Source organism: Apostichopus japonicus, chromosome 20 (genome assembly GCF_037975245.1).
Source record: "Apostichopus japonicus isolate 1M-3 chromosome 20, ASM3797524v1, whole genome shotgun sequence".
NCBI classification, from domain to species: Eukaryota; Metazoa; Echinodermata; class Holothuroidea; order Aspidochirotida; family Stichopodidae; genus Apostichopus; species Apostichopus japonicus.
This window is the reverse complement of record NC_092580.1, coordinates 3,857,244-3,879,177: the sequence shown is the minus strand read 5'-3', so window position 1 is coordinate 3,879,177 and position 21,934 is coordinate 3,857,244. Positions and strand designations below refer to the sequence as shown.

General features: G+C 38.9%; 2 protein-coding genes and 1 long non-coding RNA gene across 51 annotated transcripts in view; 2 read left to right on the top strand and 1 right to left on the bottom strand.

The window, feature by feature from the left end:
* Positions 1-21,934, top strand: part of LOC139961909 (uncharacterized) — an 83,687-nt gene that overhangs the window by 57,005 nt on the left and 4,748 nt on the right. For all 44 annotated transcript variants that reach the window (XM_071961560.1, XM_071961574.1, XM_071961575.1 and 41 more), the window contains 3 exons: positions 10,279-10,517; positions 14,347-14,457; positions 16,367-16,612. In XM_071961560.1, coding sequence (XP_071817661.1) covers positions 10,279-10,517; positions 14,347-14,457; positions 16,367-16,612 — 596 coding nt within the window. The remainder of the gene's footprint in view (positions 1-10,278; positions 10,518-14,346; positions 14,458-16,366; positions 16,613-21,934) is intronic.
* On the top strand, positions 16,619-17,521 carry LOC139961913 (uncharacterized). Of its 2 annotated transcripts, none has more exons than XR_011791079.1 (2): positions 16,619-17,333; positions 17,392-17,521. It is a non-coding gene; the product is annotated as an uncharacterized lncRNA (long non-coding RNA). The 2 variants fall into 2 exon arrangements; XR_011791080.1 differs by having other exon boundaries at positions 16,619-17,339.
* LOC139961912 (uncharacterized) lies at positions 17,805-21,933 on the bottom strand. Of its 5 annotated transcripts, XM_071961596.1 has the most exons (5): positions 19,266-19,389; positions 18,894-19,004; positions 18,536-18,646; positions 18,220-18,288; positions 17,805-18,078 (listed from the first exon to the last, which is right to left on the bottom strand). In XM_071961596.1, exons 1-4 carry the CDS (start codon positions 19,375-19,377, stop codon positions 18,257-18,259), a joined length of 366 nt encoding a protein of 121 aa, XP_071817697.1. In that variant the 5' UTR covers positions 19,378-19,389; the 3' UTR covers positions 17,805-18,078; positions 18,220-18,256. The 5 variants fall into 5 exon arrangements, 3 of the variants coding, with proteins under 3 accessions (XP_071817697.1, XP_071817696.1, XP_071817695.1); XR_011791077.1 differs by having other exon boundaries at positions 18,220-18,646; XM_071961595.1 differs by having other exon boundaries at positions 17,805-18,288.

Genomic DNA, 21,934 nt, shown 5'->3' with positions numbered 1-21,934 from the left:
CGGTTAACCGAGCACTGAATCGAAGCAAAGACTTTGTCTAGCACGGCCGAAGGTACTGTAATCTCTGAATCAAAGTAACATGATTGCATGAAGGGGCTCAAAAGCATGCAAACACGCCGGGTTATCTAATATAGAGGCAGAGGCAGACGGACTAGTTACAAGGTTCCACTTGTTGGGCTTGACCGAATGAAGAAAGGTGCTTTTAGAAGAAAACACAAGTTTAAGTGCAACGTAAAACAATCAAGTCTGACTTGAAACCTGGAAAACTTGTTTCAAATGATTCCCCATCTCACTAATCACAAAGTTGTGTCAGAGTTTCATGAAACTATAGGATAGGATAAGATCTGTATGACAGACTGTTGACTTTGTGCGTGACTGGAGAGCGCCATGAATAATACTCAGTATTTATGAGTAATAGTTAACAAGAACAGGGATAATGGGTGGAATGAGCAATTGTTAATGAGCACTAGAAAAACAGTGAGGAGTCCAGATCTGCAAGGACTAAATCTTGGTTGTATGAACAATAGAAGACCTTTCTGGAGAACATTTTAGCAGATTATATATAATAGGGTGTTATTGGCTATGGAGGATGTACGTGGCTAATATTAAACGACTTTGTGTTTGAGGGATTTCTATTCCGGGAGGTAGGGAATGCATGCATAATTAGGCATGAAACAGAACAAAAATGGCAAACTTTTACAAATACATCTTTTCAGCAAAGGACCACTTAGGTGTATTTTGGGAGACTTTCATTGGTGGCTGACTGCAACGATGGCTTTAAAACATTTTTGCTAAAAGTAATGAAGAATTAATGGAAGCCATTAGGAGTGGGGTCATTGTGCTTGAGGTAAAGCACCAGCTACAGTTACAGTAGTTGTCTTGAAATGTAGAGATCTATAGTATCAATGAAAACGAAATGTGTGAATTCCCGTCATTTCATTAACAGGCTTTGAATGCCCTGCAGTGAGTTAATGACATATAGTAATATTTGAAACCCTTTTGCCAATTATAGCAAATGATCGTTGTTTATTTTTGTCTATACAGTGGTTTATTCATTAGATACCTCGAAAGTTAATTTAGTTTGATGTCACCTGTTGTTGCAGTTTAGGCAAAAAACACAAGCAAGGAAATCCCCTGTTTATAGCAGTGAGCATTCACATATGCAGTATTGCAACATCATGTAACTTCTGCCTGTGTAGTGATTTTTTTTCCTTTTTTTTTCTGTCGAAGATTATGAGTTGATATGAGAACGATGACTAACATTTTATTGATTGAAACTGTAAGATTTATGTCTTCTGGCTGCGAGAGAACAGTCCACTTGTACATTTGGAATGCGTCAAATTTAAATAGAATGTGTTTCATGTGAGTATTGGCAAACACATGTGTTGTACGACGGTGGGTGATATGCGATAAAGTTGGGAAGAAGGAAGTTAGAACTTGATACAAGTTACAACTGGATGATTGAGAAAGTAAAGGATGTATATAAAAAAAAAGAGGAGGGGGGGGGGGGAACCACCGGTGTACAAATTGTAGAAACACTAACATGGTTTTACTAGAATGTCATCTTTTGGTAATTTGCAGATGTGTATTGTTTCGAATGCGGTGGTATTCATTGATTTAGAATGAATGAATTGTGAAGGCGTCGAGGTTGAGGTGGACGTAAAGTGGAAAGGCTAAAAAAAAATGCTATAACATTGCCTAACAGTATAATATATGCTGAGATTGTCTAGCCTAAGGTATAGACATCATGGGCTAAGATGATAGAGGACTTGGTATCCAGTTTCTGTGGGAAAGTGATGTTATAGCCAATGACACAGAAATCAGGATGGAATCTGGTGATTAAGGAAATTAAAAGAGATACTCTAGTTGTAGGAGGTGAGTTCAATAGTAACAATGTAAGTTATAAAAGTAATTTAGTAAAATAACCTGTAATTTATATAGCACAGTATACAGAAATTCCAATGAACCAAGCTCTTGTATAATTTGTAAGTAACGATGAAATGTAGGTTATTCATGGTAGTAGCCACAAGTGTATAGATATTTCATGGTGGAGACTATAAATAATAACAAAGTTATTATAGTGAGTAAGATATTCCAAGGTTAGAAATTTGTTGTGATAACTTAAGATTTAGCTGGAATGAAGGTCGCAAAGTTAGAAATAGGGTACAGTAGTTCTGCGATATAAATATTGCAATAGAGAGACTGAGAGTGGTAAAAACGTATTTATGAGATATTTCAAGGAGGCCAATGTTTGTAAAAATAACAAACTATCAAATGTGTCAGGATTATTTCTCAGAAGAAAAAAAAATAAAAAAATAATTGATCAATGAAAACACATCAAATGAGAGCTACAGGAAGTCAGACCTTGAAATAAAAAATCCTCTCTGCACGTGTGTAGCCTCTCATAACTTAGCATTGAATCATTCGTACCGCGCTGTTTTATCAATTAGATTTGTAGAACAATGCTTTACAAGCAGACGGTAGATTGAGGCTGTGCTGCAGATTGTAGACTAACGAGACAACAGGATACTGCTCTGGATGGCTGGTCAGTCAATTTCCATTATTTGATCTAAAGCGATACAATAACAGAGGCTTTCTGGGTTTGCTTTTCCCTCTGAAAATGGTCCCAACTGATCCAAATCATTTTGTTTCCTTCCTTCCAAAAGTCTTGCTTCATCGTCTGGATTCGTTCGTAACGGTGAAGACGTGTGCTGTCTCTTTGAGTTGACTTTTGATTTTCAAAACGCATTTACGAACACAAAGTCTGTTTGTATTCTGTATTTTACCTTTCTTTTGTGTGTGTGGGAGGTGAGGGGGGAGGGGAGAGGGATTGTGGGTAAGCAGTTGTAATTTGCAGAGGGAAGTCACAAGTAGCTGAGGGCATCAGTGTAATGTTATACAATAAAACGATACATTCGTAGACAGTCATAACGAGATCTTCTTGCTGTGCCACTTCATGTTTTTTGATAATAGCAGGGTATGCATTAAAACTGCAGCAGTGGATAGGAAAATTGTTAAAAACCACATAAATAGCAGGAACGTCCTTGGATGATATCAGTCAACTCTGCTTTGTAACCTTACCAGCACAAAATCAAAAACCCAAACTTAGTTTGAAATCATGTTGTGGTTAATGGGTCTGTACATACCAGGAGTAATAAAAAGCTATCCTTTCAGTAGATTTGATTTCAACCACACCTTGTACCAACTATGAGCAGCACATACATGAATTATTGTGAGGAAAATAGAGGAGTGTGCGGAGAAGGTAAGGGGGTGGGGGAGAGATTCATCACGAGGGCAAGGATAGGTGTCAAAAAATATATAAAAAATCAATAGCAGGGAGAATAATTAGAAATAGTAATGAGAAAGAAACTGGAATGGGGGGGGGGGGTATGGACTTCTTGTGAGGGTTCATAATATATTCATGCATCTACATTACAGTATGTGGATGGCCACACAATATACCAAAAGTCTCATACAGTAATGTATACATATAGAACACTGTATAATATGTGGCAGGGTGGGTTGTGTTGCGGTGGAATGAGGGAGGGAGTGATTATAAATAGCAAAAGGTGGTAAGGGAGTGAAGTACTACAGTTGGGGACATTTCATATTCTCCATGTGTAGTACACTTCAGTCCTGTGAGAGGAGATGTTACACTACTGCTACCAATTAGTTATAGGATGACTAGGTGACAGATAGTTGATTTAATACAATCAAATTATGATATGTTTGTATGTATACATTCATTCTCAAAGTTTACGCTAAAGCAGCAAAAAAACGTATTTGGTGTCGTATAAAGATAGATCAATCGTTGTAGTGCTTAGTACTTATTGAACAGTACCAACGAACTAGGCTCATTGAAAAATATGCAAAAAATATGCCAAAGAGAAGATAGTGCACTCTATCTAGCTACAAAGATACTGCACTCTATCTAGCTACAAAGATAGTGCTCTCTTGCTAGATCATACAAAGATAGAGCTCTCTGGATAGATGGATAGATGGATTTCGATTGGACTAGGCTATATATGTCGATCAGTTAAATCGCTGGTAGGATGGCCAGATGACAATTGAACAGCATATTTAAGGAGATCCATATTTTACGGTTTTGTTACATAGTAAGATCCACCACGTAGCTTCATGGCTTCTCAAATCCTTAACAGATAACACAGAACCTATAATAATGCTAAAGCAGTACTTAACAATTCCTAAAAGCCAGAGCTCTCTGTTTTCTTTAGTTTGTCAGGTGCTGTAATTAATTACTCTCACAAGTCCAGTGCTACAAAGTTTTGTTATTGTTTTGTGTTGTTGTTGGTCTTCTTCCTATTGTTTTTCTTTCTTGGACAATGAGACATTGTTTGTTCGCACACTGTGTAGTACTGTACTTGAAAGTTTTCTTTTAAGACACCAAATAACATTTTCCCAGCTTTTAGTGTACACTGTAATAGTTTACATACAATACTGTATGTCATAATCGTATGATCTGTGAACTTGTCGTCTTGGTCGTCGTCCTGTGTATAACAAGGTTCTCTTCGTGCAAACCATTACTTCCATACACCAGACGGCATACGATTAACTAAGTACGCATAGTCTTAGACAGGTTGGAATAGAATGTTGTGTCCCTTTAGTAGTCATCTTCTGCAAAGAAAAGAATGTTTCACAAACAATATTTGTGATGGTATGGATCTACTCCTCTCTTACCTGTCTCCTACCACACTAACACACTCTCCTAAGCTACCCAAATGCCAGTATCCTTGTTCGTAAATACCCAAACCGATAGGTTCTGGAGTATACGCATTGTGCAAAACATAGCAACCCTTGGGAGTCAATGAACATCAAGTCCATGTAAGAGTTTTAATTGTTATAGATACAGTATGTCCTGTCTAGCTTAGCAATGTGTAACATCAAAGGCTGTATGTAAGGCAATGAAATTTGTCCAATTTTATTATGATATGATTCTTCCCAATTGTTATAGCATTTATATGGTTCAGTTTTGTACAGCGTTGCAAATTTCTATTGATTCTAAATCTCAGTATGTTAACTACGTATTGAGATAATGCTTGACAGGAGATGCGATGTCCTTGTTATTTTTTCAGCGAATTCATTATATTTATCATAGGTGATCGTCAAGATACAGTAAAAGCATCTAGCTTCTTCAGCTCTCCTCCGCTTCTTTGGAATTGTTACTGATTTCATCCTTGTTGTTTTATTGTGGAAATAAACTTAACTGAAATGAACAGAATGACAAAATAAGCTCTACTTATTGTGACCGTCAATATTGTGAATGCTTCTAGTGGGTGTCATGTTGTGGGTGTCATTGTAGTAGGTGTCATATTAGTGGGTGTCATGTTAGTAGCGTGTGTCGTGTTAGTGGGTGTCATGTTTAGTACTGCTCCACCCCAAGTCCTTAGAGATGCAGACTGTATTGTTACACATTTTACAATAGGTCCCCTTAAGTAAAACCTGCATGTTTCTCTTTTGAAATCCCCGGGGTTCATGTCTTGAGCATATGTGTGAATGTTATTGATTGGCCAAATTGATGGGAGATGCATACTTACAGTATTTCACTGGTACCTGCAGCCAGTTGGGACAATTTCCTAATGCTAATACCTCTCAATGTCATGCTTCAAAGCACTGTTATTGTCAGTTTAAACAGTTTCAGACCTTAAACCCATAGAAACATGATATTCATACTGCTCATAACGACACTACGAGTGCTCTGAAGTGGGACATGACAATACAGTATGGAAAAAAATTGTACCAACCTGTACCAAACCAAAACATGGGTATTTATCAAAGCCTGGCCCACTGCAGCCAACTAGCTAAGATAATACATGAAATCTTTGTAAATATTGTCAGATCAAAGAATGGCAGTATTGTCTAATGTTAGGTCTATTTTCAAATTAGATTTGGACTTGGTTTTTCTTCAGGTTAGACCGCCTTTCAAGGCTTAGTTCGAAAACAAATGCTTGACAGGCCTCCTGAATTCAGGTGTGAAACATGAAGGCATACAGATTAGCTCCGCAGCAGTGGTTTCACATGTGTCTTTACTCTGCATCTAGCTATGTGGAGCACGGATTGCACATGTATGAAAATGTTGAAATGGGCAAGCCTAAGTTCCTGTAGCTTTTGGCAACTTTGCTAAATTAACATGCAAAAGGCTAGTCTTACAAAGAAATATGCGGTTTTGTTTTTGGAAGTTTATTAAATAAATGTGATATATAATTTCATCGAAAGGAATAAATTTAGGCGTCTAGCAAAAGGTGTTATGGTTTTGCAAACTTTTTGCGATGGTCCATGAAAAGTGTTCATAGCAGGCAATGTGGATAATCTTTATGCCTACTACAGGCATACTGTTTAACCACAAATTTTGTGCAAATGTGATTGTGGTCTAATTGTTAATTTAAGATTGTAGTTGGCCGTCAGTTTTGTAATTTTTTGCCATAAACATTTTACAAAGCAAAGAGTAAAGACTTATGCCATAGGCAAGTTAAAACATTTAACATGGGCGAGCGACCATGCATTTGTCTGACTATGTTGTCTTACAACATGCAACAGCAATGAACTGTTATCATAGATTGTTGACATTCAGAGCTCTGCATTGCTGTTCTAGTTTCTTGTCATCTTCAATCTTTTTATATTTTATATTTGTCAAAAATACAGACCTCTGCATAGCCTACCCAAAATGTTGGTGTATATTGAAACATTGTCAGGTGTTACGTAGAAATTTATAAAGAATGTAGAAAAGAGAAAAGGAAACAAAGAAAGTTTGACAAAAGGAAGTGAGAAAGAAAGATAAAAAGAAGTTCTAAGGGTAAGCCTTAATGAACAGATGGCAGAAGCAGTAGAAATGAGATTAACCCTCACATGAATGTATCCAGCCCTTGAAAATGTTTTAAGTTTGTATGTTTACGTGTCATATAAATGATTCTCTTTTGAATATTTCCAGTCCTGATCGAGCTGGCTAAGTTTGTATTTTAATATGTAAGGGTTGACAGCATGTTCATCACACCAAGAACTTGACAAATGTCAATACGTTAAAAAGCCATCAAGAGGCGACTTAAATGCCACCACGGAGAACGAGTGTTTTGCAAATATGGTCTTTTTAAACACAGCTACGCAATAATTTTTTATAATCCCAAACCAACGCTCTTCCCCCGTAACCAAACTTTGCTGACATCCATGTTGCGATGTTGTGTTTTTTTTCTGAGGCAAGGAGTGGCACGAGAGAATGGATGAAAACTGATTAGCTATTCATCTAGAAGCAGCTGAGAACATGAACACAAGCAAGAAAACTCTGCTACACAAGAGAGGGAAAGAAAAAATATTGAATTTACACACAATGTCACGTTCACCATTGCATTAATTGGCTGGCTGGGGTGTTCATTTCATTCCGGGGATATTAATGAAGTGTATAGCTCGGGCGAAAAACAGAGAAAGCTCCGAGAGTTTGCTAATGCAGTATTCAGATTGGCAACTGAATGGGATTGAGCATAGAGGATTAAATTGTGTCCTAAGTGGGTAAGACGATACTTCTCTAACAACTCATTTCATTTGCGGGGAGACGGTTGCGTCAAACCCACGGTAAACTCGTTCAGGGATGGCTATTAGGGGAGAAAAAAACTGACGTTTGCAAGGGGAGAAGGAAGACGGGATAATTTTAATTAATGCATAGCTATGTCGTAGGCTGCATGCAGAATGCATGCAAGACCACTGTGTGTTGATTTAAGTGCAGATCTGCGATAAGCGTTAATAAAGAGAAAGGTAAAAAAAATACTGAACAGGAGAGCGAAAGAGGAGTTACCGAAGTGAAGCGGTTTTCTCTGTAGGCATGTGCGTGATTTCCCGGTACCCTGCATATAACTTGCATTTTTTAATTTAACAAAAAAAATTGTTTAATTATGAAAGTATTGATTTATACCAGGTCAAGAAAAGAAACAAACAGGAATAAAATGAGCAATTCATAACAAATGATAGAGGGAGGAAGGGAGGTGTTATGGCTCCTAATATTGTAAATACTTGTGAAACTAAGCATTACTTTTGTGTTTAGTATCCTGTCATGTAGGTGGAAATGTGTAATAAAAAGGTACCAACATCTGTAGCTGCATCACACAGGAAAGAGATATAGGCTGCTTTGATTTCCAACTCCTTCCTGCAAGTCACTAGATATCCTCATACAGAGCACATTTAAGCAGATGGTTACCTAATTACTTCTAGTAACAAAAAAGTTATATTCTGGTGCCCCCAGATTCACCCATGTAGACAACAGTAGTGCAAAGTTGGACAATGGACTTGTGTCTGTCAATGTGCAACTTTTGCCTTTAAATGACTGCATTATTCGGTACCAATGAACAGTTTATTTGTTATTGTAAAGCTACAGTGGGTGCAAATGTAAGTTCTAAATGGACAGTGTTTCAGATGCAATTGGGTGGTTATTAGTAGAACCATATTTTAATAAGGGGAAATAAAAAATTTAAAAACTGCTCTGGTTGTGACATGCAAAATAGCTTAGTTTCAGGTTTTTGGCTTTAGGAAGAAAGTTTTGTAGGTTAATCCATTGCTTTCTCAAGATTATGTGGAATTTATACCAATGTTCAAATTATCACATTTATTTTGCTGGGCCACAAAGGGGGGAAAGTAACATTGCAAACCCCCGGTTTGGACTTCCTTTAATGCGGAATTCCATAACTACATTAGAACAAATGTATGCATCACTTTGACAGAATCTTGGAAAGATTTTGGCAGGACAGAATCAGTCTAATACTAATTGTGTGAACAAGTTTTCAAGAGGTCTGTCTTTACCATGTCAAACAGGTTTCAGAAGTGAAAGCTTACAACAGCTCTTTATTCTTGGCCACTTTGATTCTCTTTGTAAACACATAAACATGTTGAAACTGTCTGGTGATTATTCGCTTGAACAGTGAATTTGTGTCTGATAAATAACTACACTTGCCAGGCAAAATAACAGATCAGCTCTCTTTAAGTACTTCACCATTTTCTTTACCTCTGTGATTCTTATAATGCCTTCACCTCTGTCATCTGCAAGCTTACTAGGATGATTGGTTTTAACTTGGTTCAGGATTCGAAGAGGGGGAAGGGTTGTTTAGGAGGGGTGGGGGGGAGGAGGAGGGGGGTAGGAGGAGGAGGGGGGTAGGAGGAGGAAGCGGAGAATTAAGAAATTGGAATCAAATTGTATTTGAACAGGACTGTCCCGATTTGTTGAAGTTGACACATGTTGATCTTAAAGAACAAAGCACTGGACTTTGTGTCTTTACTGTATTGCAACAGTTTTGTAGATTAATTTCACCGTTATGTGCATACCACATGGGTGTTCTAATTGTGTGAGTAGTTTCTATAAGAATGAGTGATGGGTGCAGGCTCTTCCAGGTCAAAGTCCCCAACAATTTTATTACACATGAAACAAAATTTGAGTTCAGTAGTATCTAAGCAATAGCACACCTTGTAATAATTCACTACATATCTTATGCCCTCTATTAAGGTTCTGCTACCATTAACTAATTTACTAATACTTTGTATGAATTCATTCTCTGGCCTGTAGATCTTTAATGGTTGCCCTATACAATGGAATATTAATCACGCAAAAGCACACCCTTTTACTCTATGGCCTATGCATATATGTGTTGTTGGTCACCCTCTGAGGGTCAGCTAATGTATATAAAGTCCTGTATTAATCTGTAATATCTTCCTGTTATACATGTGCTCAATCACTCCCGCACAATACAGCCTAATGAATTCTAATGCACTGAGCGCTATGGTTATCATTGGAAATGCTAAAACAATCTCCCACGATTGCCTAACAAATACTCACTGCTTTTGTCGTTCCCGATGGTTTCAGTCCTTTGGTGATGTCTAGTTGAATGGTAGTTCCTTCTGTGTGTAGATGATGTGTCATGAAAGGTCACATAGTCTGTCAAGTATGGCAGAGAGGGTCAACAATGTTGGCCTCATATCCACAATAGCCCAAGCTGGGAGCAATTCGACTGTCAGTGAAAATGAGCTATTCCATTCGACCAAAATATTGCACCTATTGATGAGTGAACCTTTGAGGGAGGGAACCTTATCAAATAAATGAGCAAAGCCTTACTTGGTAGTATTTGTATTCCTGGAGTTTTGTAGTTGGAGATGTTCATAATTGTTTTCCTACTGACACAGTATCCCCATCATCATCATTACACATCATTTGACTTTTGTGGTATAAATCGGTTGGTGTCTTGTTCCTGTTGGTATGATATTACCCACTTCTGTTTTCTTTGATTTTAGATTATTCCATACAACATGGTCTGCACCATACACCAACGGAACTGTCGTACCCGGATCCTGCCATGTCCTCTGTCTACTTTCCCAAGAAGAGAGGCAGGAAGCCTCTGGCAGACAAGGGCAAGAAACGAAGAAAACGCAACCGTCCAGGCTCCCACGTCAAGCGTGCCAAGACTGCTTACTTTTTCTTCTTAGAAGTTTTTCGCAAGAATTACGTGAAGGAGGGCGATCAAATTCCTAGGGTAAGTCGAAGACAAATGTTAGGAACAAGCTGGTTTACAGACGTGCAGAAGGATTTCGGTTCTGTTTGGACTTAACAGTGTTGAGCAATGTTTTCGCATTGGATTTTAACTTGCACAATTTTCTACACAAGCCATGTTATATCCACCTCCAATTACATAACCCTCACTGGCAGCCTTAGTGTAAATTTTTCAAGACATGCACCCCCATATTTACCAAGTGCCAAAACATTTGTTGGGATTCTTTGCTATACTATCTGGTGAAAAATTGTGATCATCAGAAGAAATTCCATTCATGATTAGTAGGCTACTTTCCCATCAATCAATTTTAAAATACATTCCGTAACTAGAACTGCATTTGCCTGCAAATACACAGTGTTGTAGTGCGCGTGGAGGGCTTGCAGTATTAGGAAGAACTTTGCGGTTGTTCATGGTGTTATTTTTTGGGCGGACGACACTACAGGGAGTATAGTCATGTAAGTACCTACAGAGTGATGGGCACTTGTGAGCGCCCTGACAGGCTCAAAAGAAGTTGGCTACGCAGCTAGATTATATGAAACGTCCAGTCGTGTGCACTTGGCCAGTAATGCCAATATTGTAGCATGCATGCACACTACAATAACAATGTGAAAAAATATCGATTGCCTTGTTCCTGCTCATTGGCACTTTCCTCTATTTGCCAGTCTACTGGTTGTCATTTTTCATTATTCATGTTGTATTCCCAGTCCAAGCTACTCATGCAATAGCTAATAAGGAACCCCACTGGCCACAGCAGCAGTAATACCAGTAATTACATACTTGCACCAGAAAAAGAAGCCAACACAGTTTTTGTGCATATTAAACAGGCTCATTTGCATATTCAAATCAGGTCTTTGGAACCTGTGGAATTAATGATACCCGGGGGGCTGTTTGCATTCCATGCTTGTGTAACTTCTTTGCAGTGGTTGTTCATTTGCTGTCACCGTGGCAACAGTTTCATGAAATGGCTTTGTCCATATCATTTTTCAAGACAAACCTGTTTTGCTCTGTGTGTGTTTGTTATTTCACTGAACAAAAATCAATTGACAGACCAGCTCAGTGTTTTCCTAGAGTCCTCAAGGCTGACCAGCGATTATATTAATGAGTGGCCGCATTTCAGACTATCATTCAGATGAGACAAGTTTATCCACTTTGCATAACGACAATGCAGTCTGCCAGGTCAGAATGAATGCATAATAGGTGGTTTACATACACAATTTTGATCAGTTGCAGATGTTGACCTAGTATATATATATTGCTTATGATTAACATTGCACAATTTTAAAGTGATGACATAGATGACAAAGACATTAATTTCTGGTCATATGTAGCAGCAGTGTATGAACCTGTAACAACAATATTTATTTTATAGTTCAGTAATGTGGATCACCTGCTCGTTTGCAAACCTCTAAATAGACCACGTCAACAATGGTGCATGCTTTCGCTCAAGCAGTTATTTACTTTAGGATTGATTGCAACTAGTTGTTTCGTGATCATTTGGGAGATTTTGGTGTCTTGGAGTTTTGGGCTTAAAGTGCTAGCATTGTCCAGTATCAGAGGTGCTCATAAAACATGCTTTTCTGTTTCACACTCCCACATACCATAACATGATCATAGTTTTGAGATGAATTTCACTAGCATGTTTTAAGCAATTATGCACCACCAGGGTTGTTGGTTTATTGGTCTTCACAAACCATAGATTGAGATGTGCCTAGAGTATAGGGTTTAAAATGTTTAAAAATGGGTTTGCATCTTATTATATATATTCCACGTTTTCAAGATACAGAAGGTGCAACTGATATGGGAAACCACATCACTCTCTCTGTAGACAGAACACTTAGAAGCCTAACAATGCTCATTTTGCATCAAGTTGTAAATTGCTTTTCCACACAAACCCAATGGACTTGTACGTTAAAAGTTTAACGAATCTGCCTCAGTATAGTTGTGAAGCAGCGGAACACCAACGTTGTGCATGACAGTTTGCTGTGTAGTAACATCCGTGGGATGATGGCGGTTATATTTAAGCTACCTCACTGCATTGCCTCCGCACTGCTGTCAGAGCTCACACTTCCATTGGTCATTTAGATTGTGATGATGCTGTTGGCTTAACCCGTTAATAGCTGCATTCCAGAATGATTTGTGCACGTCTATTGCCATTCTTGACAGTTAAGGCTTTTGGGTCAATACAAGAGTTTTCTTTGGGGTAGTATTATATGTGGCGGGAGGAAGCGTCTGGCGTTTTAATGTTATCCTGCCATGATTGCTCCTTGTTTACATAGCTGGCCCAAAGGCTTCCTGTCAGTGACGGATCACGTCCAGGTCCGTCTGTTTGGACAGGTAGCCACAGCAGGTAGCTGAACTTCCTGTTTTAAAATTGCCTGTTAACACTGCTGCAGCAGCGTACGGTTCAATGACTATTGAACCAAATTTGGAAAACTGCATGGTCGAAAATGTAGTACGGATGGTTTGGGGGTATTTGTGAGCAAGTTGCCATGTAATTTTGATAGGGTGCAGTATCAATGGAGGGGGCCATCGATTGTCAATACAGGAGTAATTTATCACATATAATTAACAGCAGTAGATACTTACAATTTATTATTAAATTGATTAGTAAAATTGCAGTTGATGTTATATGTTAATATAGTAGTTATCCATTACTGTACAGAGCTTGTGATATAGTCTTGATAACTTTGCCTGGGTCTCATTGCAGCTTTTGATCTATTAATTCTTGCATGGCGAAGATAAACATGACCTAGAATGCTCAGTTGCAAGCTGTTATCAATCACTAATCATAAGTTACCCTTAATTACCAGATCTGGACATGAGTACAAAATATCAGTAATTATATGGTTTGGAATCTGCTACCTTGGAGATACGATGGTTAAGAAGTGATCACACATGAAATGTGTGGTCTTTGAGCTGGTTGGTGGAAGGGGGAGGGGAGAGTTCAACTGTTACCATGCCATCTGGTAAGATGATACATAAATGTTATAAATGTATATCAGGAAGGAGAACAGTGATGGGTTAGTTAGCGTGTGCCTATGTTCTACAGTGATGGGTTAGTTAGCCTGTGCCTATGTTCTATCTACAGTGATGGGTTAGTTAGCCTGTGTCTATGTTCTACAGTGATGGGTTAGTTAGCCTGTGCCTATGTTGTATCTACAGTGATGGGTTAGTTAGCCTGTGCCTATGTTCTATATACAGTGATGGGTTAGTTAGCCTGTGCCTATGTTGTATCTACAGTGATGGGTTAGTTAGCCTGTGCCTATGTTCTATCTACAGTGATGGGTTAGTTAGCCTGTACCTATGTTGTATCTACAGTAATGAGTTAATAGTTAGCCTGTGCCTATGATCTACAGTGATGGGTTAGTTAGCCTGTGCCTATGTTCTATCTACAGTGATGGGTTAGTTAGCCTGTACCTATGTTGTATCTACAGTAATGGGTTAATAGTTAGCCTGTGCCTATGTTGTATCTACAGTGATGGGTTTGTTAGCCTGTGCCTATGTTCTATTTACAGTAATGGGTTAGTTAGCCTGTGCCTATGTTCTGTTCGGTTGGTAGGTTTGGCAGCTACTGAATTAACTTAGTTGATATATATCAATACGTTGATCTTTTCATTTGTCTGCCTAGTTGCAAATCTTAATGTAACATGACTGTCTTACCTGACTATAGAAAGGTGAACATTACCCCAGTTTTAATGGTTTGTGATACTGCCCTCAATTAGTCCTTAATGTTCCACATGTGTTTTGTGGGTTTACTTAGCACTCGCTAGAACAGTTTGACTTATGGAAAATGTTTTGTCATACCCAACAGGCGAGTGAAATAACAAAGGCTTGCGGTGCCAAATGGGGGCTGATGAATGAGGAAGAGAAGAGGCCACATCAGGAGAAGGCTATCGCAGACCGAAAGAGATATGAAGGAGAGGTAGGTCCACATGGGGTTGGCACTTGGCAGTGATGTAAGGACACTCCATATTGTTGATGGTCACTTTCTATATAGTAAAGTTTTTACAATGCAAAGTGGCTAGGCAAGCTGAAGGTTTTGAAGTATTTTGGGGCTGAACTGATGGGATAGAGATGCCAAGTTTGTGTGTGTCTTATGTGCTGTCAACTTAAAATGTGCAGGAACTAACCATGGGTTGAGGGAGGGCAAATGTCCTATAGCTAGGTATATTAATTTGTTACAAAGAAGAACAGCCTCTGTATTGTTTACATGTCACTTCTCTTACTCAAAGTTTATATTAATCTAACAGTTGGTTTTTGTCGTTATCCATCAGTCGTTTCAAATGATCCATAAGGTTGGTTGGTTAGTTTACAGTAAGCATGCTTTTTGTCATAAGGTGTGGCTATTATTGTCAGTCTTTGGCATGTCGTAAACGAAGAAGATAGATGAATTCATTAATTTTAGGAAAAATGAACGTAAATCAAGCCAGCGGTGATCTGGAGTAAACTAGGATGAAGTTCAGCAGATAAAATAGCCGAGAAAATAAGAAGATGAAAAAACAAAACAAACAAAAAGCAAATGGGAGAAAAGCAAACTTAATGTGAAAGAAAAATCTCAAAATGTAAGAAGCGTTGTACGTCTGGAATTGCTCGTAGGGTATATAAGCAGTTGCAGTGAGATCTGTGCTTAAGTAATTAAGACGTGAAGATTTCCAGGTGTTTGATTATCGTTACCTCATAGGGAACGAGATTGGTATCGGAATGCATCATCACGTCGACGTCAAGCTCAGTATCGTGTTAACAGCGAGCTGCAAAGCCTGCTGCCATTCAAAGTTTCTTAACATAATTATGAAATTCGTTGTCGTCACGCCGTGTCCTGCGGTGAATAGTGACATTTACGTCCCACAGTTACAGTCTTTGACATGGTAATGAGCAGCTAGCAATTGGACTTCCGGTAATAAGGAAGGGATTTTGAGAAGTGGAAAATGCTTAATTATGCAGCCATGCGAGAGAGAGAGAGAGAGAGCTCTGTGGTTTTTTCTTCATCTGTGTTCTAAATGTGATCACATGTCTTATTAGTTAAACAGATTTTGACGAGTATCTGTAAGGGTTTAGAAGCTTTCACGATAAAGTGTTGGCATCAGTGAAGGCTGTGTGTGCGTTTGACTGACGAAAGCAAATACATTAAAGACAAGTGGAATAAAACTACCTGTGCAGAGCATGTGGGCGATACATGATGCCAAATTTGATCACATAAATTGATTGATGTTAGAATACAAATCGTTTCCTAATTATGAGTATGCAAATAGTATGCCAATAATCCAAACACAGAGCTCTTCTCAAGAAGAAATTATACATCAAGCTGCAACAAATATTTAAATATATTTATAATCTTCTTGATATTTATATCCATATATCTTAGACCCCTGATATTATTATTCTATGTGAATGATGATACCGTGTGCATTAGGGTTTATATAAAGCAGGTACAAACAGCATTAAGTAAAGAAGGTACTCTTTTCTTTAAGAAATGCCAGAACATCTTGATCCACTGTCAAGCCCCCAGTCCCCATACATCGAGACTGCAAGCCTATGCTCATGACGTTATGTCACGTGAAGTTTCATGAATTGCTCATTTACAAATTATTATCCTGACTCAAGTCAGTATGAAGGTACCTGGTGCGTTAGTAGCAGGTCATTTAAATGCAGGAACGAGGAGTGCGTCAATGATGTTACCGTATGCTCTATATAAAGGCGAGATACCAGGAGTATCTTGCAGAAAGAAATGATTTGGTTATAAATAAACTGTTGGTGTAATTACTCTATGAAAGGGATTTTTTTTGGATATGAAGACAATATTCTTCTTCACCCTTTTGTTTCTATGGTTACAGATGGCGATGTACAGAAAAGTGCGAGATCCTGACAAGCCAAAGAAGCCACCCACAGCGTACTTCTACTTCCTGACAGATTTCAGGGCAAGGATGAAGGGAAAGCCTATCGAGAAAGGACGGCGTTTAACAGAGATCTGCGGAGAAGAATGGAATAAGTTAACAGAGGACCAGAAGAGACCATACCTTGACCGTGTGGCTGTGGAGTACAAGAAGTACCAAGAAGCCATGGAGGAATGGAGGAAAAAGGTACAGAATAATCAGACTGTAGGGCAAATTATGTAAAAGGCATCTTAAGATTCAACATGCGCCTCTTCAACGAGGGGGAAAAAACAAGCAACATTTGGAACTACAGGTTGGCCATAGCGGCTATTCACACAGGGTTCCCAGATGGCCCCTCGGTTGGCACCAGCCCACAACTTTTGGCTCTACTCAGGGGGGCCCTACTTCATGCTCAGATTCTGAAGTCTGTGCGGAATTTGTCTGTTTTTTCGTGAAGCAGCTTATTGCATATTTGAAAGCATCAGTGTGTCAAACTGTGGTATAATTCTGGTGGTTAGCCACGTGACTGTTTGCTTATGTTCACTGTCCCCCCCTCACATTCCCCTGTTCACCCCTCACAGCCCTCCATTTTTCACCCATCACACCCCCCCCCCCGTTGATCGACCGTCACACCCCCGTTGTTCACCCCTCACACCCCTCCATTGTTCACCCCTCACACCCCTCCATTGTTCACCCCTCACACCCCTCCATTGTTCACCCCTCACACCCCTCCATTGTTCACCCCTCACAGCCCTCCATTGTTCACATTAATTCCCTCTTTAATGCAGGTGTTGTATCTATTGGCCATTTGCAGGGTTTACCACTTTAAGAAGCAGGACCTTTCTTTATTCATTTCTTCATTTGTTTTCAAGTTCAAGTTGGACTTAAAATAGAGTCATTTTACTTTCAAGTTTAAGTTTAAGTTCAAGTTCAAGTTTAAGTTCAAGTTGAGCTTAATTTAGTTAAAATAGTCATTTTACTTTCAGGTTTAAGTTCAAGTTCAAGTTTAAGTTCAAGTTGAGCTTAATTTACTTAAAATAGTCATTTTCAAGTTCAAGTTTAAGTTCAAGTTGAGCTTAATTTAGTTAAAATAGTCATTTTACTTTCAGGTTTAAGTTCAAGTTCAAGTTTAAGTTCAAGTTGAGCTTAATTTACTTAAAATAGTCATTTTCAAGTTCAAGTTCAAGTTGAAGTTCAAGCTGAGCTTAATTTACTTAAAATAGTCATTTTACTATCAAGTTTAAGTTCAAGTTCAAGTTTAAGTCCAAGTTGAGCTTAACTTCTTATTCATTTTGTTTTCAAGTTCAAGTTGAACTTTATTTTAAAATTCATTTGTTACAAGTTCAAGTTCGACTTAAATATTCATTTTGCTTGTAAGTTCAAGTTGGATTTGTCACTAGCTTGTAAGTTCAAGTTGAACTTGTAAAATATGAATTTTGCTTCAAGTATAACACTGACTGGAAAATGTTCAAATTGAACCTGAAAGCAAATTGCATATTAGTGTAGGCATCCCCTGCAGTGACTGATCAAATAAGCACAGCACTTAAAAGAAGCACTCAAGGAAGCATCACTTCTTCCCGATATTCGCCTCGTCCCCATCGCACCTCTTTACGGCGCCCCCATTGTCGCCTCGTCCCCATCTTCACTTGGGAGTGGGATGCAACCAACAAAAGCTGAAAAAAAAAAAGCAAATTGTTGTAAATTTCAATGCAAATTTACACAAGTGATCAAAAGTTTGAAGGTCTTATGCACAGCACAGTATTGATTTGCTACTTGAAACACTCGAGGAAGCATCAACTTGTTCCCATCGTCACCTCTTTGCCTCTTCCCATCGTCACCTCGTCCCCATCGTTACTTGGAAGTGGGTTGCAAACCAACAAATGCTAAAAATAAAAGAGAGGATAGTTTGGTTATTACACTTTTAATCTGGACACATAAGGATGCTATTTATATATGGAAGATTATTTACGTTGGCCCTTGTAGTTTATGGATTAAATGCACTATTACAATGCAAATTAACACAAGTGTAAGCATCCCCTGCAGTGATTTTGATCAAAGGTTTGAAGATCTAATGCACAGCACAGTATTGGTTTGCTACTTGATTCACTCGAGGAAGCATCAACTCGTCACCTCTTTGCCTCCTTCTCATAGTCGTCTTGTCTCCATAGTCTCCTCTTTGCCGCCTTCCCATCGTCACCTCGTCCCCATCGTTACTTGGAAGTGGGTTGCAACCAACAAATGCTAAAAATAAAAGAGAGGATAGTTTGGTTATTACACTTTTAATCTGGACACATAAGGATGCTACTTATATATGGAAGATTATTTACGTTGGCCCTTGTAGTTTATGGATTAAATGCACTATTACAATGCAAATTAACACAAGTGTAAGCATCCCCTGCAGTGATTTTGATCAAAGGTTTGAAGATCTAATGCACAGCACAGTATTGGTTTGCTACTTGATTCAATCGAGGAAGCATCAACTCGTCACCTCTTTGCCTCCTTCTCATAGTCGTCTTGTCTCCATAGTCTCCTCTTTGCCGCCTTCCCATCGTCACCTCGTCCCCATCGTTATTTGGAAGTGGGTTGCAACCAACAAATGCTAAAAATAAAAGAGAGGATAGTTTGGTAATTTCACTTATAATCTGGACACATAAGGATGCTATTTATATATGGAAGATTATTTACGTTGGCCCTTGTAGTTTATGGATTAAATGCACTATTACAATGCAAATTAACACTAGTGTAAGCATCCCCCTGCAGTGATTTTGATCAAAGGTTTGAAGATCTAATGCATGGCACAGTATTGAAGTACTACTTGAATCACTTGAGGAAGCATCTCACTCCTCGTTCCCGTCGTCACCTCTTTGCCTTGTTCCCATCCTCACATCTTTGCCTTGAAACACTCGAGGAAGCATCACCTTGTTCCCATTGTGGTCATTATCCCCATCGTCACCTCTTTGCCCCGTCCCCATCTTCACTTGGGAGTGGGATGCAACCAACAAAAGCTGAAGAAAGAAAGCAAATTGTGGTAATTTCACTTATGATCTGGACACAATACTATTTATATTTGGAAGGATGTCATGGTATGGTGCCATGGTTTTGCCATGGATGCCATGGTTTTGCCATGGTAGTTCAGTGAATTAATTGCACTATTTCAATGCAAATTGTAAGCATCCCCTGCAGTGATTTTGATCAGCACAGTGTTGATTTGCTACTTGAATCACTCGAGGAAGCATCAACTCGTCACCTCTTTGCCGCCTTTCCATCGTCACCTCGTCCCCATCGTTACTTGGAAGTGGGTTGCAACCAACAAATGCTAAAAACAAAAGGGAGGAAATTTTGGTAATTTCACGTATAATCTGGACACATAAGGATGCTATTTATATATGGAAGATTATTTACGTTGGCCCTTGTAGTTCAGTGGATTAAATGCACTATTACAATGCAAAGTGTAAGCATCCCCTGCAGTGATGTTGATCAGCACAGTGTTGATTTGCCACTTGAATCACTAGAGGAAGCATCACCTCGTTCCCATCGTGGCCATCATCCCCATCATTGCCTCGTCCCCATCTTCACTTGGGAATGGGATGCAACCAACAAAAGCTGAAAATAGAAAGCAAATTGTGGTAATTTCACTTATGATCTGGACATAATACTTTATATATTTGGTAGGATGGCCTGTTTTGCCATGGTAGTTTAGTGGATTAAATGCACTATTTCAATGCAAATTTACACAAGTGATCAAAAGTTTGAAGATCTAATGCACAGCACAGTATTGATTTGCTACTTGAATCACTTGAGGAAGCATCACCTCGTTCCCATCGTGGCCATTGTCCCCATCGTCACTTGGGAATGGGATGCAACCAAATCTGAAGAAAGAAGGCAAAGTGTGGTAATTGCACTTATGAGCTGGACATAATACTGTATGTAAATATTTGGAAGGATGGCCCGTTTTGCCATGGTGGTTCAGTGAATTAAAGGCACTATTTCAATGCAAATTTACACATGGTATACTTTTGTTATTGCTGTTATCCTCGACCACATGGTAGCCTAACACTGCACTAAGTCAATGGGAAATCTGCCTAACCATCGGTTTGCAAAAAAAAAAAAAATTTACACTTTGCGTAGGATTCGGGTAATAAATTAGCAACTGGGTAGTATCGGGTCGGGCAGGTACCTTCGTTATTGCTGTTATCTTCGACCACATGGTAGCCTAACACCACACTAAGTCTATGGGAAATCTGCCTAACCGTCGGTTTGCCCCCCAAAAAAAAAAAAAATAACACTTTGCTTAGGATTGTGTAATAAATTAGGAACCCGGTAGTATCACGTCAGACGGGTACCGGGATACCCCGTGCAAACACTACAGGTAACGGCTCTTGTGTACCCGGTTCCCGATTTTTGGACCTGTGTAAACACTCCAGGAAGCATCAACTCGTTCCCATCGTCGTCTCCTTCCCATAGTGGCCTCGCCCCCATCGTCTCCTCTTTGCCGCCTCCCCATCGTCCACATCGTTACTTGGAACTGGGTTGCAACCATTGAAAGCTAAAACAAGAAAAGAGGAAATTTTGGTAATTTCACATATAATCTGGACATATAAGGATGCTATGTATTTGGAAGATTGTTTAAGTTTGGCCTTTGTACTTCAGTGGATTGAATGCACTATTTCAATGAGGCATACAAACAGGTTATACCAACACAATGGAGTACGATGCACTCTGCTTTTTATCCATTGATAATATTCTGCTTCTGTTACAATATTATGCTTGACATATATGAGCCAATTAAGATTAATAAAATGATCAATGTTTGGCATGTCCGCTGCTGATATGACCTTAAAATGCATCTCCTTTTACATGTACTGGTTTATAGTGAAGTAGAGGGATTGTGAAAGTTAACAGATAGTCATCAGTTACAATTTAAAGGGTAGAAGTGTCTTCTACACATTTCAAGTGTGTAGATGCGCAACACCAGTGAATCATATATATAAAGTTATTTGAAAGACATGTTAAGACATTTAATAACATGTTTAACAGCCTATGTGGACTGGAGCATCTGATGTGGGTTAGTTATATACATGGTTATTCAGACATACTAGCAATAAGCCTGCCTGATCACTACCAAACTTTGGCTCACAAGTTATAACCTAGTTCACCCCCATGGTCTTACAATTGACCCCTCATAATGAAGGACTATTTGCTGTTAATGACTGGAGCTCATTTAGGTCACATGCAAATCGATTACACTGTGATTGGTTACATTTAGTTACATTACAGTGGGCTGTTTTGGTTGTGAAACACACTGCTGACTGCCAGTAATATGGCTGAAGGCAATGTGACTTCAAACTGCCAAGATCTTGAGAAGACGTATATTGCTCAACCTTACACACTTTTCCAAGTAACAACGGGTCAGTTGGGCAGTGTGCCGTGAGAGCATTATATGATTATATGCAATGAGTATCCAATATTACATACCCTGGGTATGCTACTGTTCATGAAACTCTTGACCATGGGTGTCTTCTTGTATTT